This window comes from Neoarius graeffei, chromosome 2, assembly GCF_027579695.1.
Source record: "Neoarius graeffei isolate fNeoGra1 chromosome 2, fNeoGra1.pri, whole genome shotgun sequence".
NCBI classification, from domain to species: Eukaryota; Metazoa; Chordata; class Actinopteri; order Siluriformes; family Ariidae; genus Neoarius; species Neoarius graeffei.
The window spans coordinates 111,762,375-111,779,772 of NC_083570.1; the positions used below are offsets into that span (position 1 = coordinate 111,762,375).

At 44.3% G+C, this 17,398-nt stretch overlaps 1 protein-coding gene across 5 annotated transcripts in view; it reads right to left on the reverse strand.

Annotated features, from left to right (window-relative positions):
* Positions 1 to 5,853: 5,853 nt before the first annotated feature.
* fhl3b (four and a half LIM domains 3b) overlaps positions 5,854 to 17,398 on the reverse strand; it is a 41,088-nt gene continuing 29,543 nt past the window's right edge. For 3 of the 5 annotated variants that reach the window (XM_060915370.1, XM_060915372.1, XM_060915373.1), the window contains 5 exons: positions 15,460 to 15,637; positions 10,565 to 10,739; positions 7,786 to 7,955; positions 7,507 to 7,693; positions 5,854 to 6,361 (listed from right to left, as the gene is read on the reverse strand). In XM_060915370.1, coding sequence (XP_060771353.1) covers positions 6,216 to 6,361; positions 7,507 to 7,693; positions 7,786 to 7,955; positions 10,565 to 10,739; positions 15,460 to 15,615 — 834 coding nt within the window. In that variant the 5' untranslated portion in view covers positions 15,616 to 15,637 and the 3' untranslated portion in view covers positions 5,854 to 6,215. Of the gene's footprint in view, positions 6,362 to 7,506; positions 7,694 to 7,785; positions 7,956 to 10,564; positions 10,740 to 15,459; positions 15,659 to 17,398 lie in introns of all 5 variants that reach the window. The other 2 variants (XM_060915371.1, XM_060915369.1) reach the window with 2 other exon arrangements.

The window sequence follows — 17,398 nt, forward strand, 5'->3', positions numbered from 1 at the left end:
CAGGTCAGTTACAACCACGAACGTGAACCTTTAAGGTGGAATAAACTAGATTTGAGCAGTAAGGTTTGTAACGTGAACGTAGGTTTCGATAATAACGACATCTACATGTGACTATTGTGAGAATTTTTTTCAGTAATCTACATCAGTGACATATTAAAACACTTAAGGCTAAGTTACAGGCTGAAATTGTGAAACACGCAACTTGCCAGAGAGAATTAAGATTGTAGTCGTTAATGACTGAAATGTTAATTGTCAGTCGGAATGTGGTTCTTCATGTTCAGCAGGACTGCTCGAAGGTGGTTACATAAGTCAGGTGAAAAATGGTATTTGAGTCACATACACTTGTTGAGGTAAAATCATTAGATGTGGAATGTGATCATCCATCCATTATTTGTAGCCACTTATCCTGTTCTACAGGGTCGCAGGCAAGCTGGAGCCTATCCCAGCTGACTATGGGCGAGAGGCGGGGTACACCCTGGACAAGTCGCCAGGTCATCACAGGGCTGGGAATGTGATCAGGAGACCTGAAATGCTTTTAACAGTCTGCATACTTGCCAACTCTACCGATTCACGCGGTTGTCTAACAATTTTGAAAGGTGAATATCGCCTACCGATTTTAGTTCGAAAAATTACCACATTACAAAATAATCAGTGAACACTGTTGGATTGGATCTTCTGATCTCGCTTCAGCTGTTTTCGGTGCAGGGGATACAAGTCAAAGTCCCTTCCCACGCCATGTGGCGCACAGGGCAGCACCGATCTCCGTTTCCGTAGCCCTTGGCCTCTCACCTATTACATAGCTAGGGTTACAGTGGGGGGCTAGTCCTCTGGTAACCGCAAGAGTTTGACTCCCTACTCGCATCTGTATTGCAGCGTGCCTTGCCAGACAGCAGTAGGTACCATTTTTATGATGGTCTTTGGCATTACCCAACAGTGAATAGACCTCATGATCGAGAGGCGGACACGCTAACCACTAGGCCAACTCGTGGTAGGGGACACAAGTATATATCGTCAAATAGTCATATTAAGTGAAGCCGAGAGCCAATGAAACGACGCGATAATGATGTTGAATGTAAATTGTTTCACACTATCCTGTCACGCCATCCCATCGGTTCTAGCCAATCAGCAATGAGCTCACATATTACAATAAATCATGGCAGTATTTGTAGAAACCAAACAGTCTGGTGATCATGAACAATGAAAACGCTGAAGAAAAAAAGATTAGCTATAACAAGTTCAAGGTGACTTGGTCATCAAATCATCCAGCATCAAAGCATCGACGCAAGGTGAGAAGCAGCATTTTGTGAAGTACATTGGTTTGATTTCTCCATCAATTTTCTTCAAATATGGCACTCAGAATGAGGGCAAATGCACCATTTCCCCCCCCTAAAATTTTCCAGGGGGTGGGGAGGGGGTTCATGCCCCTGGAACCCTGTAGAAGGGCAGACTGGGTCACGCAATCTGATCTCATCTCATCTCATCTCATTATCTCTAGCCGCTTTATCCTGTTCTACAGGGTCGCAGGCAAGCTGGAGCCTATCCCAACTGACTGTGGGCGAAAGGCGGGGTACACCCTGGACAAGTCGCCAGGTCATCACAGGGCTGACACATAGACACAGACAACCATTCACACTCACATTCACACCTACGGTCAATTTAGAGTCACCAGTTAACCTAACCTGCATGTCTTTGGACTGTGGGGGAAACCGGAGCACCCGGAGGAAACCCACGTGGACACGGGGAGAACATGCAAACTCCGCACAGAAAGGCCCTCGCCGGCCACGGGGCTCGAACCCAGGACCTTCTTGCTGTGAGGCGACAGCGCTAACCACTACACCACCGTGCCGCCCGTAATCTGATCTACCGCTTTTCATTCTCAGCGGGTTGGCAAGTATGATGCTGCTGTGCTGATCTACTACACGGCTGCTTCGCATGAAGAAAGTGCTGGAAGATTTCTGAAAATGGGGGAGGGGTGGCGTTCTTCAAATACATTGAGGTCTTTAATAAAACTATATTGAAGTTGATTTTTACATCAGGTCTGTCAAAGGTACATAAACAGTACTATCCAAAAGTCTTAGGCACCCTATTTTTCTTTCATACAAACTTTGTTATAGATTTCTATTTTATGACTTCTACATTACAAAAACATTTTAGAGTTCCAAACGTACGTATTTTTTTCCAGCACAAAATTAAAATGTTACAGAAAAACTTTTTTTTTTTTTTTTAAAGCAAAGGGTCGTCTCACACCGAATATCAACTTTGTTTCATTTATTATGGCTTACTGCTTATAGTATTTTTTTTTTTATTATTGTTGAAACATTTCATTTCATTATTTTTAAGCCATTTCTGATCTACAGCATTATTTTTTATATGTGCTGAAGACTTTTGCACAGTAAATTTCCATCAGCTGTGAACTGTGACTGAATGTTTACGCTGCTCTTCAAGGAAAACATGGAAGCTTGTTTAGCAGTCAATGCTAAGTATAATTACAAGATAATTTTCACTAACAGGATCATTTTCTTAGTAATTAACCAACACCTCTGAGGGAAATGTTGACATCGCGGATGATTTGGTGTCATTTCTACTGTTATTATACCTTCAGATTGTCTCAAACAACTGTATGCTAGCTGGCTAAACCATTTACCTCAGTCTTTAGCTAGCTTATGCTTGGTGTCCTTGTTTCCCAGTTGCCTAGCAATAGTGTTCTCACAACTTTAACCGTCATTTGTCTTTCTGTGATGAAAATATTACTTCTTGGGTTCTGTGTCAACACACTATTTTGTTAGCAAATTTTGTGAACCCTTGAGAATTTTCTATATTTCTGCATAAATATGACCTAAAACAACATCAGATTTTCACACAAGTCCTAAAAGTAGATAAACAGAACCCAGTGAAACAAATGAGACAAAAATATTATACTTGGTCATTTATTTATTGAGGAAAATGAGCCAATATTACATATCTGTGAGTGGCAAAAGTATGGGAACCTCTAGGATTAGCAGTTAATTTGAAGGTGAAATTAGAGTCAGGTGTTTTCAATCAGTGGGATGACAATCAGGTGTGAGTGGGCACCCTGTTTTATTTAAAGAACAGGGATCTATCAAAGTCTGATCTTCACAACACATGTTTGTGGAAGTGCATCATGGCACGAACAAAGAAGATTTCTGAGGACCTCAGAAAAAGCATTGTTGATGCTCATCAGGCTGGAAAAGGTTACAAAACCATCTCTAAAGAGTTTGGACTCCACCAATCCACAGTCAGACAGATTGTGTACAAATGGAGGAAATTCAAGACCATTGTTACCCTCCCCAGGAGTGGTCAACCAACAAAGATCACTCCGAGAGCAAGGCGTGTAATAGTCGGCGAGGTCACAAAGGACCCCAGGGTAACTTCTAAGCAACTGAAGGCCTCTCTCACATTGGCTAATGTTAATGTTCATGAGTCCACCATCAGGAGAACACTGAACAACAATGGTGTGCATGGCAGGGTTGCAAGGAGAAAGCCACTGCTCTCCAAAAAGAACATTGCTGCTCGTCTGCAGTTTGCTAAAGATCACGGGGACAAGCCAGAAGGCTGTTGGAAAAATGTTTTGTGGACGGATGAGACCAAAATAGAACTTTTTGGTTTCAGTGAGAAGCGTTATGTTTGGAGAAAGGAAAACACTGCATTCCAGCATAAGAACCTTATCCCATCAGTGAAACATGGTGGTGGTAGTATCATGGTTTGGGCCTGTTTTGCTGCATCTGGGCCAGGACGGCTTGCCATCATTGATGGAACAATGAATTCTGAATTATATTAGCGAATTCTAAAGGAAAATGTCAGGACATCTGTCCATGAACTGAATCTCAAGAGAAGGTGGGTCATGCAGCAAGACAATGACCCTAAGCACACAAGTCATTCTACCAAAGAATGGTTAAAGAAGAATAAAGTTAATGTTTTGGAATGGCCAAGTCAAAGTCCTGACCTTAATCCAATGGAAATGTTGTGGAAGGACCTGAAGTGAGCAGTTCATGTGAGGAAACCCACCAACATCCCAGAGTTGAAGCTGTTCTGTACGGAGGAACGGGCTAAAATTCCTCCAAGCCGGTGTGCAGGACTGGTCAACAGTTACCAGAAACGTTTAGTTGCAGTTATTGCTGCACAAGGGGGTCACACCAGATGCTGAAAGCAAAGGTTCACATACTTTTGCCACTCATGGATACGTAATATTGGATCATTTTCCTCAATAAATAAATGACCAAGTATAATATTTTTGTCTCATTTGTTTAACTGGGTTCTCTTTATCTACTTTTAGGACTTGTGTGAAAATCTGATGATGTTTTAGGTCATATTTATGCAGAAATATAGAAAATTCTAAAGGGTTCACAAACTTTCAAGCACCACTGTACCTATTCAGTTATGAACCATTTCTGACTCTCTCTCTCTCTCTCTCTCTCTTAGGGCTTTTACTGTCCTACATTTGGTCTAGGTTTATATCCACAAAAAAAATAATCTGTTATCGTATCTGATTGAGACAGTTTAAGTGTCAACACTTTCAGATTTTTATCTTTCTCAGGAATAAAAAAAAGAAAACTACACATTTAAAGGGGAACAGAGGGCAATATATAGAGTAAATATAACAAACACACATTAACGCACCTTATTCAAGACTTACAAAAGTTTTTTGTTCTAAGGTTGGAAAGTTATAGTGTTTTGAAAGTAGCTTGAGCAAACTATTTCCGCAGTTTGAACAGCCCGCTATGATATTAATTTTATCCAATCAGAATGCACGTTCATTTTCTCTGCGTAACACTCATGACGTATGTATGTGCCCAGTTGTGTTGGCTCATTGAGGTTGGGAATAGCACGTGTGAATCGGAAAGTAGGATGAATTGTAAGTGATCGGCTACACAATGCCACAGTGTGTTGCTTTCGGGTGTAATAACAGGACCGATGGAAAGCATAACAATCCTCCAGACGTGTCTTTTCACTCGTTTCCGCTGAAAAACACCAAGCGAGTTCGAGCTTTCTTCTCTTCTTTCGTCATCACCGGAGTCGAGAGTACCTCTCCTAGGTTCAAACTGGTACCCTTCTAAGCCATAGCCTGCTTGCAGTGTGTCTTGCGGGATCTCTTCGTACGATTCGACAGAGCTGTCGCTTTCACTTGATGCGCCCGACGCCATGATTACACGCTTCTCTCCTAGTGCAGTGGGTAGCGCTGACGTCACGGTCTTTTAAAAATGGCGACTCTTGTGCGGTTTAGCGTACCAACTATTATATTTACAATTACCAAGATATTTCATTGTTTTCTAGTATATAAATTTGATAGAATACTTAAGAATACGTTACTTTGTCACATCGGCAACTGTATATATTATATTTGGTACCCCTTTAAGTTGTTTAATAAGTATTTAAACACACTGCTAAAATCTGATAAAATTAACACTCTTTTAAACTTGTTTAAAATATACTCAGATTTGTAAAAACAAACTTGAAACATCTAACCAGCTAGTTAACGCTCTGTCGCTGTGAGATTTACTTCATCATATCCTCAGTGATTTATTTAACAGCAGCCAAAAAGTGTTAAAATATTCTGCTACCATAACAACCATCGTTTTGTTCATAAAAATATTATATAAGCCAAGTTAACTAGCCAAAATACTGGTTCTACATTATAAGTTTCTCTTGATCATGTTATTCTTTGGTAATTTGCATATCAGATGTGATTGGTCAAGCTTATTTTGTGACATCGCAAACTAAAGTCTTGCGTAGCCACGCCCCCAAATCAGGTTTATACCTGAGGATTGAGAATGCTTTTGTTTTTAAGAAGAAACTGGCTCGAAATCTGGATTGTAGGAACTGTGAATAATATTTAATATTCAGAAAAAAAATCATCGGTGTTACATGGCATATAATTTTACTCTTCTTTTTGTTAAAAAAAAAAAGTGTGATGTCATTGTTACTGATTATTATATTGTGAATGAGTTATTCTACACAAAAACTGCTTTGTAATAATAAGCACATTTCTCTCTCTCACACACACACACACACACACACAATTATATGACTTAAAACATTTTAAAAAGCAAAGCTGATTAAAAAAATTAAGAATGTCAGCATTCACCTGGCTGTATCTCGAACACCTGATCCTGGATCAGTGTTACACACACACACACACACACACACACACACACACACACACACACACACACACACACACACACACAATTTGTGCTTCAGTTGTTGCAGTCTTTGCACAGGATCTTTGAGCCACTGGGGAAAAATCCGGCTCCAACCAGAGAGATGGAGCATCCGGAGCACTTAAAGCATGACTGATGCCACTGACGGTCTTCAAAAGAAACGTACTTCCCATCGCCGAAACCTGAGAGAGAGAGAGATTCATGATCAGTAGCAGACCTACAGAGCCGGATGTAATCGAACAAACATCCAACTATGTTATTCATAATTCACAGATAATGTGTTCTAAGCAAATGCAAACAATAGGTGCACTTTTTAAAAAGAAAGTTTGCCAAAAAAAAGTCACATCATATTTTGACTTCCATGCAGGCAGTTAGATATGAAGCTTGTTGGACAAAACACATTCATTAACATAATACATTTAGGGGCGGCACGGTGGTGTTGGTGTAGTGGTTAGCGCTGTCGCCTCACAGCAAGAAGGTCCGGGTTCGAGCCCTGTGGCCAATGAGGGCCTTTCTGTACGGAGTTTGCATGTTCTCCCCGTGTCCGCGTGGGTTTCCTCCGGGTGCTCCGGTTTCCCCCACAGTCCAAAGACATGCAGGTTAGGTTAACTGGTGACTCTAAATTGACTGTAGGTGTGAATGGTTGTCTGTGTCTATGTGTCAGCCCTGTGATGACCTGGCGACTTGTCCAGGGTGTACCCCGCCTTTCGCCCGTAGTCAGCTGGGATAGGCTCCAGCTTGCCTGTGACCCTGTAGAAGGATAAAGCGGCTAGAGATAATGAGATGGACAATACATTTACAGCAGTCATTTGTTTCGATTCATGATGGACTAAATTACACTACAAGTTTGTTCATATTTCTGGAAACAGAACCAGCTAAACTTGTTTGAAAATGTCGAGTGGTGCAACAGAAAAATGCTTGCTTTGTTGTACAGAAATCATGAGCCATCCATGGTCAGGAGCCAAGACAGCAAAACTAGCCATGCTGTCTGGGTAGGAGGGGCATATTGTCTCTCTCTCTTCTGTCAATAGACAACTGTAGGCTTCTCTGAGCTCATGTATGTGGAAGAGGGCAGATAGCACTTTCCTATAAGTGTGTTATGCTGCCTTGCCCCGGATCTCCTGGCTGGGGAGAGCTGGCTGGTGGATGGGAACTGACCAAGACCAAATTAGCTAGAGAATGGGATAAAATAAATAAAATAAAATAAAATAAAATAGAAACCTTACAGTTAGTCCCCACCTACTTCAGGTTTAAGTACAGATCAGGAGCAGGAATCAGATACATATACAGATAGTCGCATTGCATTACACTTCTAACACACACACACCTGTGATGGCGTTGTTGCAGGCGGTGCATTTCTGAGCATACAGGCAGCTGAAGCACTTAACGCAGTAAGGTTTGTCCCCCTGAGAGGTGAAGGGCTGACCAGCCAACTGCATCTTACAGCCTGAGCACAGGAAGCATTCCCTGTGCCACGGCTCGTCCCGGTATGTCACCCCGCCTTGCAGCAAGATCTGAAACACACACACACAAAGAGGGTCAGAAATGGCTCATAATGAAATGGGCACCTGATAGGTCCTTATATCAATGTAAAAGTGTGCGAGACCTGTTTGCACTGGCTGCAGCGGGGGGCAAAGCGTCTCTCGTAGCAGGGCACGCAGTAATACTCGTCCTTATCGGGGATAAAAGACTGCGAGCCCAGAGACTGGTGGCACGCACAACACACAAAACACTCCTCATGCCAGGTAGAACCACCGTACTCCAGCTTCCTCGATCCTGGGGGGTGGGGATGGATGGATGGAAGGAAAGAAAGAAAGTTTACCACTAATATTCCTTTTTAACATGATAATAACCTTTTTTCAAAGGCTTCAGAAAGAAAGAAAGAAAGAAAGCTGCAGCAGTGTGACTGTGTTTGGAGTTCTAAGGAAGTCCTAATTAAGAATTTTACACCTACAGAAGGTGGAGTATGTGCCCAGCCTATCTAAACACGTGTCCTGCTCATTCCATTCATATTTACTCCACTGATACAGCCTGAGGCGGCACGGTGGTGTAGTGGTTAGCGCTGTCGCCTCACAGCAAGAAGGTCCGGGTTCGAGCCCCGTGGCCGGCGAGGGCCTTTCTGTGCGGAGTTTGCATGTTCTCCCCGTGTCCGCATGGGTTTCCTCTGGGTGCTCTGGTTTCCCCCACAGTCCAAAGACATGCAGGTTAGGTTAACTGGCGACTCTAAATTGACTGTAGGTGTGAATGTGAGTGCGAATGGTTGTCTGTGTCTATGTGTCAGCCCTGTGATGACCTGGCGACTTGTCCAGGGTGTACCCCGCCTTTCGCCCGTAGTCAGCTGGGATAGGCTCCAGCTTGCCTGCGACCCTGTAGAAGGATAAAGCGGCTAGAGATAATGAGATGAGATGAGAAGGTGGAGTATGTGCCCAGCCTATCTAAACACGTGTCCTGCTCATTCCATTCATATTTACTCCACTGATACAGCCTGAGGCGGCACGGTGGTGTAGTGGTTAGCGCTGTCGCCTCACAGCAAGAAGGTCCGGGTTCGAGCCCCGTGGCCGGCGAGGGCCTTTCTGTGCGGAGTTTGCATGTTCTCCCCGTGTCCGCATGGGTTTCCTCTGGGTGCTCTGGTTTCCCCCACAGTCCAAAGACATGCAGGTTAGGTTAACTGGCGACTCTAAATTGACTGTAGGTGTGAATGTGAGTGCGAATGGTTGTCTGTGTCTATGTGTCAGCCCTGTGATGACCTGGCGACTTGTCCAGGGTGTACCCCGCCTTTCGCCCGTAGTCAGCTGGGATAGGCTCCAGCTTGCCTGCGACCCTGTAGAACAGGATAAAGTGGCTACAGATAATGAGATCTAGTCTGATCTGGACAGTGACACCTCTCACACAGGAAGTGATGTATGGCTATAGGACACTGGACAAACAGATCACCCGATTTTCACCGTGCATCAGCATCTATCTTCTGGTTCTATCTTTACAGAAATAACTCGGGTTTTGAAAGAAGGCAGGAAGAAGAGAAATTGCCCCACCCAAAGTGTATTTCTGCCTCACACTCAGCAATCCTGGGGTAGGTACAGGATCTACTATGACCAGGATCAAGCGCCTCCTGATGGTGGGTGAACGAGTCAGTGCAAAAGAAGAACAACTTTACTTATCACACGTACACTTAAGTACAGTGAAATTCCTCTTCTGTATTTAACACATCTGAAGCAGTGAACACACACACGTGAGCAATGAGCACACACACATACCCAGAGCAGTGGGCAGCTATATTACAGCACCAGGGGAGCATCGTGGGTTAGGTGCCTTGTTCAAGGGCACTTCAGCCCAACCTCAGGCCATGGCTGCCACATATTAACCTAACCGCATGTCTTTGGACTGTCGGGAAAACCAGAACACCCGCAGGAAACCCACGCAGACACGGGGAGAACACGCAAACTCCACACAGAAAAGCCCCCATCGGTCACTGGGCTCGAACCCAGAACCTTCTTGCTGTGAGGTGACAGTGCTAACCACTACACCACCACAAAAAAAAGGAACTAAATCAAGAAAGGACGAGAGAAAGAACGAAAATGGTAAGAAATAAAAGAAATCTAGAAAAGAGAAATATTCAAATAAAAATTCAGAAAAAAAGACAAAGTGTAGTACAGAAATAGAAGTACACCAAACAAAATAGCAGAAAAAGAAATAGAATGAGCAAAATTCTAATAAAGGAACAAGGAAACATCAAAAGAACAGACACATAGAAAGAAAAACATGATGAAGAAGAATTGAAAAGAATGAAAGAATTGAAAAGAAATGAATAGACAATGAAGCAAACAGTAAGAAAGCAAGAAAATAGAAAGACAAATAAATGTAATATAGAATGAGATGTAAATAAATATTCAAAACAGTAGAAAAGAAAGAAAGATGACAGTCATCCACATGTACTCAGACAATTTGTCAGGACTCCAGACACGGGCAGCCATTTGTCCGATTATACACTTTCACTGTGAACGTGTGAAATGATGAAATCAATACTCCATTATGACTCGTGCTTACAGATACGTACCGACATGTACAGAAACAGAATGCCCTGTCTGTCCACCTGTCTCTCGGTTTCTGTCTCTCCCTAATGTGTCATGCTAGTTGTCACTTGTTCATGTGTCAGTTAAGAGTAATGTGATCCCCATGAGCAAACGAGCGCAGATCTGCGAGTCGATCCAGTCCTAATCACACTGTCCCACCTGAGTCATGGAAACTCATTATGTCTCACCAGTCTGTCTGCGTGGTGAACTTACTCAACACCAACCACCAGAATTCTGATCAAAGAACTGCCAGAACCCCCACCTGTAATGGTATCTCCCTGCATGAGCCAACAGTTCAGATGAATCATTACATACCTGGCATGAAGGTCTTGTTGCAGGCCACACATTTGCAGGAGAACTCGCTACAGTAGCAGTCGTTACACAGAAGAGCTTCGTCCTGGCAGGTGAAAGGTTCATCAGCCAGCGAGCGATTGCAGCGGGAGCAGCGGAAACACTCCTCGTGGTAGTGGTGGTCATCGTAGTACAATTCCTACACACACACAACACAATTATGATGCTAATCCATTGAGAAGTATGACTCTTGGTTCTCGGGCAATCTCTTGAACTTGAACTACAGTTTGTAATGGTACAACCGCCAACTGAATTGAAAATATAGATCTCGATATAAATACACTTTTCCTGGAACATATCTGTGAAGATACTCAGTTATCCAGGTACATAGTAATCTGTGGTTGGTAGAAGAGAGCAACTGGACTTGCTTGAAAAGTCTTGAAGACGTTTCGCCTCTCGTCCGAAAGGCATCCTCAGTTCTGTCTGTCTAATAGGGAGTATCAAGTATTTATCCTCTCATGGATCATCATAGAATCCGAAACTGAGGATGCCTTTCGGACGAGAGGCGAAACGTCTTCAAGACTTTTCAAGCAAGTCCAGTTGTTCTCTTCTACCAACCACAGATTACTATGTATCTGGATGACTGAGAATCTTCACAGATATGTTTCTACGCACTTTGGGATGAGATCCCTTCGACTGGTGCGGGAGTATGAGAGGACTTCCAGAAAACTGGCAGACATCTTAGCCAGAGAGGATCGTTCATTTTTGTCAACCTGGAACGACCATCACTGAACAGAGGTGGGTGTCTATGACATCTATCAGCCACCTACAATGCAGCCATCAGCATTCTGATTCGGATTCTATTATAATCCATGAGAGGATAAATACTTGATACTCCCTATTAGACAGACAGAACTGAGGATGCCTTTCGGACGAGAGGCGAAACGTCTTCAAGACTTTTCAAGCAAGTCCAGTTGCTCTCTTCTACCAACCACAGATTACTTTTCCTGGAAGAACATATAGGTTGTTGGAGAACATCTCAACAAAGAGCATCATGAAGACTAATGAGGTATAAAAACAACAGTTGACAGCATGGCATTAATCTATTAAAAAAAATGGAAAGGACATGACACAGCCATGACTCTGATCAAAGGAGGCCGTCCACCAAAAGACAGTGACTGGGTCAGAGAAGCAACCAAGAGGCCAAGAGTAAATCTGGTGAGATCCATATTTGGCGCAAACACTGCCAACACTGCCCATCACTGTGAGACGCAATCCCCATGGTGAAGCATGGTGGTGGTAGCCTCATGTTATGGGAATGCTTTTCATCAGCAGGGACTAAGGGTTGAAGGTGGATGGAGCCAAATACAGGGTAAGAGAAGAACAACACCTGTTCCAGTCTCCAAGAGACTTGAAACTTGGGCAGAACTTTATTTTCCAACATGACAATGACTCTAAACATAGTGAAAATATTAGGATCCAGGTGTGCAACGCTGATAAAGACACATCCCAGAAGAAAGGTGGTTCTACCAAATATTGACAGAGTGGGGAAAATACTTTTGCAACCAACCAATTTCTTCTTTTTTTTTTTTTAAATTAAGCAATGTGTGACAATTATTGAGTAAATCATCTGGTATAAAGTACTTCAATTGCAGTTCCAGGTTGTAACACTACAAAATGTGGAAAAGGTCAAGGGGAGTGAATACTTATGCAAAGCATTGTATCCACATTCAGTGACTCATAGTGCAGCAATGACAGTGACATGCTGGATCACCATGTTTCTGTGGACATCCTTCTCCAAAGATTTATCCAGACCTGGTGGAGGGTACACATACATCATATTCCACATTTTCTTGTTTGCAAGAAACACTGAACTTTCAACAAATGCGTGTTACTACTAAAAGATCTTGTTTGTTTTCTGTGTACGCACAGCTGGTTGGGTGATCGTGGGATGGGTTCACTGCATCTCCCAAAAGACACGATGCTTTATTTAGACTGTTTGAGCACAAAGACTCATTTCCCACTTACAATTATTACAGAAATATAGGATGAGAGCTCAGGAGGAGGGGAAGCAGCCATTAAAGACCAAGGACGTCCAGAGTCAAAGAGGAAGAAAGGTTCATGTTTAGTCATAAATATTAGTCAAAACACCTAATTCTTTTTGCCAAGAATGCTCACATCAAGCCTACAAACTGACCAGGTGTCAATGGTCTGTTTTTCATAGTGACAGGGAGGGGAGTGTTGGCTTTCATGAGATATAGAGCAAAGAGATGCCACTAAAATGGAAGTGAGTCAGTGAATAAAGAAAAGTATAAAAGTGTATAATGATTAAAATGTAAAGAAACAATCCCGTGTTGACATTTTCAAAGTTTTCAAAGATAGGGTTATAGCCCAAAATGTAATGATAGATAATAGAGTCTTTGTCACTGCAACTAATTAGACTACAGTTCTCACCCCTAATGTCCCTGCAACCACTCAGACCACAGTTCCCATCCCTAATGCCCCTGCAATCAATCAGACCACAGTTCCCATCCCTAATGCCCCTACAATCAATCACACCACAGTTCCCATCCCTAATGCCCCTGCAATCAATCAGACCACAGTTCCCATCCCTAATGCCCCTGCAATCAATCAGACCACAGTTCCCACTCCTAATGCCCCTGTAACTAATCAAACTACAGTTCCCATCCCTAATGCCCCTGTAATCAATCAGACCACAGTTCCCACCCTTAAATGCCCCTGTAACCAATCAGACCACAGTTCCCACCCTTAAATGCCCCTGTAACCAATCAGACCACAGTTCCCACTCCTAATGCCCCTGTAACCAATCAGACCACAGTTCCCACTCCTAATGCCCCTGTAACCAATCAGACCACAGTTCCCACCCCTAATGCACCTGTAACCAATCAGACCACAGTTCCCACCCCTAATGCACCTGTAACCAATCAGACCACAGTTCCCACCCTTAAGTGCCCCTGTAACCAATCAGACCACAGTTCCCACCCCTAATGCACCTGTAACCAATCAGACCACAGTTCCCACTCCTAATGCACCTGTAACCAGTCAGACCACAGTTCTCACCCCAATGCCCCTGCAACCAATCAGACCACAGTTCCCACCCTTAAGTGCCCCTGTAACCAATCAGACCACAGTTCCCACCCTTAAGTGCCCCTGTAACCAATCAGACCACAGTTCCCACCCTTAAATGCCCCTGTAACCAATCAGACCACAGTTCCCACTCCTAATGCCCCTGTAACCAATCAGACCACAGTTCCCACTCCTAATGCACCTGTAACTAATCAGACCACAGTTCCCACCCCTAATGCACCTGTAACCAATCAGACCACCGTTCCCACCCCTAATGCACCTGTAACCAATCAGACCACAGTTCCCACCCTTAAGTGCCCCTGTAACCAATCAGACCACAGTTCCCACCCCTAATGCACCTGTAACCAATCAGACCACAGTTCCCACTCCTAATGCACCTGTAACCAGTCAGACCACAGTTCTCACCCCAATGCCCCTGCAACCAATCAGACCACAGTTCCCACCCTTAAGTGCCCCTGTAACCAATCAGACCACAGTTCCCACCCTTAAGTGCCCCTGTAACCAATCAGACCACAGTTCCCACTCCTAATGCCCCTGTAACCAATCAGACCACAGTTCCCACTCCTAATGCACCTGTAACCAGTCAGACCACAGTTCTCACCCCAATGCCCCTGCAACCAATCAGACCACAGTTCCCACCCTTAAGTGCCCCTGTAACCAATCAGACCACAGTTCCCACTCCTAATGCACCTGTAACCAATCAGACCACAGTTCCCACCCTTAAGTGCCCCTGTAACCAATCAGACCACAGTTCCCACTCGTAATGCCCCTGTAACCAATCAGACCACAGTTCCCACTCCTAATGCACCTGTAACTAATCAAACTACAGTTCTCACCCCAATGCCCCTGCAACCAATCAGACCACAGTTCCCACTCCTAATGCCCCTGCAACCAATCAGACTACAGTTCTCACCCCAATGCCCCTGCAACCACTCAGACCACAGTTCCCACCCTTCAGTGCCCCTGTAACCAATCAGACCACAGTTCCCACTCCTAATGCACCTGTAACCAATCAGACCACAGTTCCCACTCCGAATGCCCCTGTAACCAATCAGACCACAGTTCCCACTCCTAATGCCCCTGTAACCAATCAGACCACAGTTCCCACTCCTAATGCACCTGTAACCAATCAGACCACAGTTCTCACCCCTAATGCCCCATAGCCAATGTGACCACAATTCTCACACCTAATGCCCCTGTAAACAGACTTCCCCCCCCATGCCCATGTAACCAATTAGACCACAGTTCCCACCTCTAATGCCCCTGTAACTAATCAGATTTCAGGTCCCTCCCAAAAGGCTACTGTAACCAATCACAAAATGTTAAATGAACGTTATGGCTTCATTTCTAGAATCATTTCCAATTCCTTATTTGTTATTCATCTTCAGTTAATGTAAAATGGATTTGATGAAGTTGTAAGCTTAAAACAAACATTAAATAAATTTACTCAGACATTTATTGTGCTGTAATGATTAATTATTACCATTACTTTTGTGTAATTGTACTCGAGTGCATTCCTAACAGTCCGACGCGCTGAAGCTCTGCACAAGATAAACTCTGTTTATATAAATGACGCCATTGCATAATCCTCCAAAGTGTGAATTAAATCAACACAAGGCTGTAAGGCTGTACTGAACCAAACACACACACACACACACACACACACACACACACACACACACACACACACCTTATAGCACCCACCTAGGTGATATAATTTGACAATATAAGTATCGTATGTTAATAGAATTGCACAAGAGAACAAAGCTGATCACACAAATTCTCTCTCTCTCTCTCTCTCTCTCTCTCACCCGTGAGTTGTGTCCGATGAGCTCTTTGCAGCCCTGGCATATGTTGGCATAGAGACGATCGTAGCAGGGGACACAGTGAGGGACGTCGTCCACCTGGATGTACTTCCTCCCGTATAGACACTCCTTACAGTTCTCACAACTAAACTGGTCACTCATCCTGATCCACGCTCACTCCAACCTGTAACACACACACACACACCTATTAATCATAAACATGCATCAACACTGCAGACGTATGATCATACATATTTGCTTTGAAGATGCAGAACACGGAGATGGTGGAGGTGAAAGATGTTTGGCTTGCGTGAAATCACACGTTTATAAAGTACAGAAAGTATTTGAAGTGTATCTGTATCCAACATAAATCCTCTGTTTGAAGGCTAGTGAACCAGCAGAACATTTCACACACACACTATCATGAGTAGGAGTTCAGTGACTCAGTCAGTCCTGGAATTTCGTATCTCGGTCATATTTCATTCCCTGCATGAACATCTACGTGACTGTCCACGTCACTGCTGGATTTAAGTACGCGCCTGAGTAAAGGTTTCCTCCAAAGCAGCTTGCTGATGTAAAGAGGCTATAAAAGTCATTTGTTCAGGTTTCTGTCTTGCTTGTTTATTATTTGTTATGGAGATATCATGCTGGAGAGTGTTAGAATGTTCTGCTCATTCTTTACCCACACAGTGCGCACACTAGAATTTCGCCTTGCTTATTTCTTCACTAAAAGGTCACTCAATATTGCTAACAAGAGCATCTTTACAGGCAGAGAGAAGGAACAAAACAGAATTTTACCACATAAAAACCTAGAGCTAGCCGCTGTGTCCGGGGATCAGGTCGTCGAGGCCCCTGCCTTCGACTGCCACCCAATCCACACTGCACCAGCCCCCTACTGCTACCTCTGTGGGTGGTGAACCCACGTCACCTCTTCGGGCTGAGCCCGGCCGGGCCCCATGGGCAAAGGCCCGGCCACCAAGTGCTCGCATGCAAGCCCCAACCCCGGGCTTGGCTCCAGGGTGGGGCCCCGGCTGCGCCATACCGGGTGACGTCTCGGTCCTTGGTTGTTGCTCCATTAGGGGTTTTGGTGAACTGCTCTTGGTCTGGCCTGTCACCTAGGACCTGTCTGCCTTGGGAAACCCTGACAGAGTAGAGGAATCAGCTGAGGTGGCTCGGGCATCTTTTTCGGATGCCTCCTGGACGCCTCCCTGGGAAGGTGTTCCAGGCATGTCCCCCCAGGAGGAGGCCCCGGGGGAGGCCCAGGACATGCTGGAGGGACTACGTCTCTCGGCTGGCCTGGGAACGCCTCCGTGTTCTTCCCGAGGAGCTGGCCGAGGTGTCTGGGGAAAGGGAACTTTGGGCTTCCATGCTTAGACTGCTGCCTCCGTGACCCGGTCCCGGATAAAGCGGAAGAAGACGAGACGAGACGAGAAAAACCTAGAGCATGTCCTTGGACAGGACAGCTCCATGTTAAAAGCGTAAAACATAAGGAATAAACAGCAATTTGGTCACTTCCTGTTATAAAGATAATAATATTCAGAAATTTCTAGTCCTGGGTGTGACTTTAAATTGCAACCCATGGTGAGTCTCAGGTCTGGGAAGACTTGAGTATTGGGGAAAGTGGAGTTACCCCTTAATCACCATTGTTCCCAGGTCCGCTCTGACCCAGAGTGGTAGCACCTGCTTGGGTTCCAGCTATGGGGTTTTTTTTAGTGGGTAAAAAAAACAAAACAAACAAACAAAAAAAAATCGTGTCCACATGGGCAACGGATCAGTAAAATATCAGGTACATATGGCAATGCAACGCTTGCTGAAAACGATGCAATACACATGCCACACCACTACGTGCGCTGTAAGACGGTCCCATCGGAGACACCAGAACAATAGAAGTAGGACGCATGCGCATAAACCCCTTCTTCTACCCGGCGTGATGACTTGTTCTAGT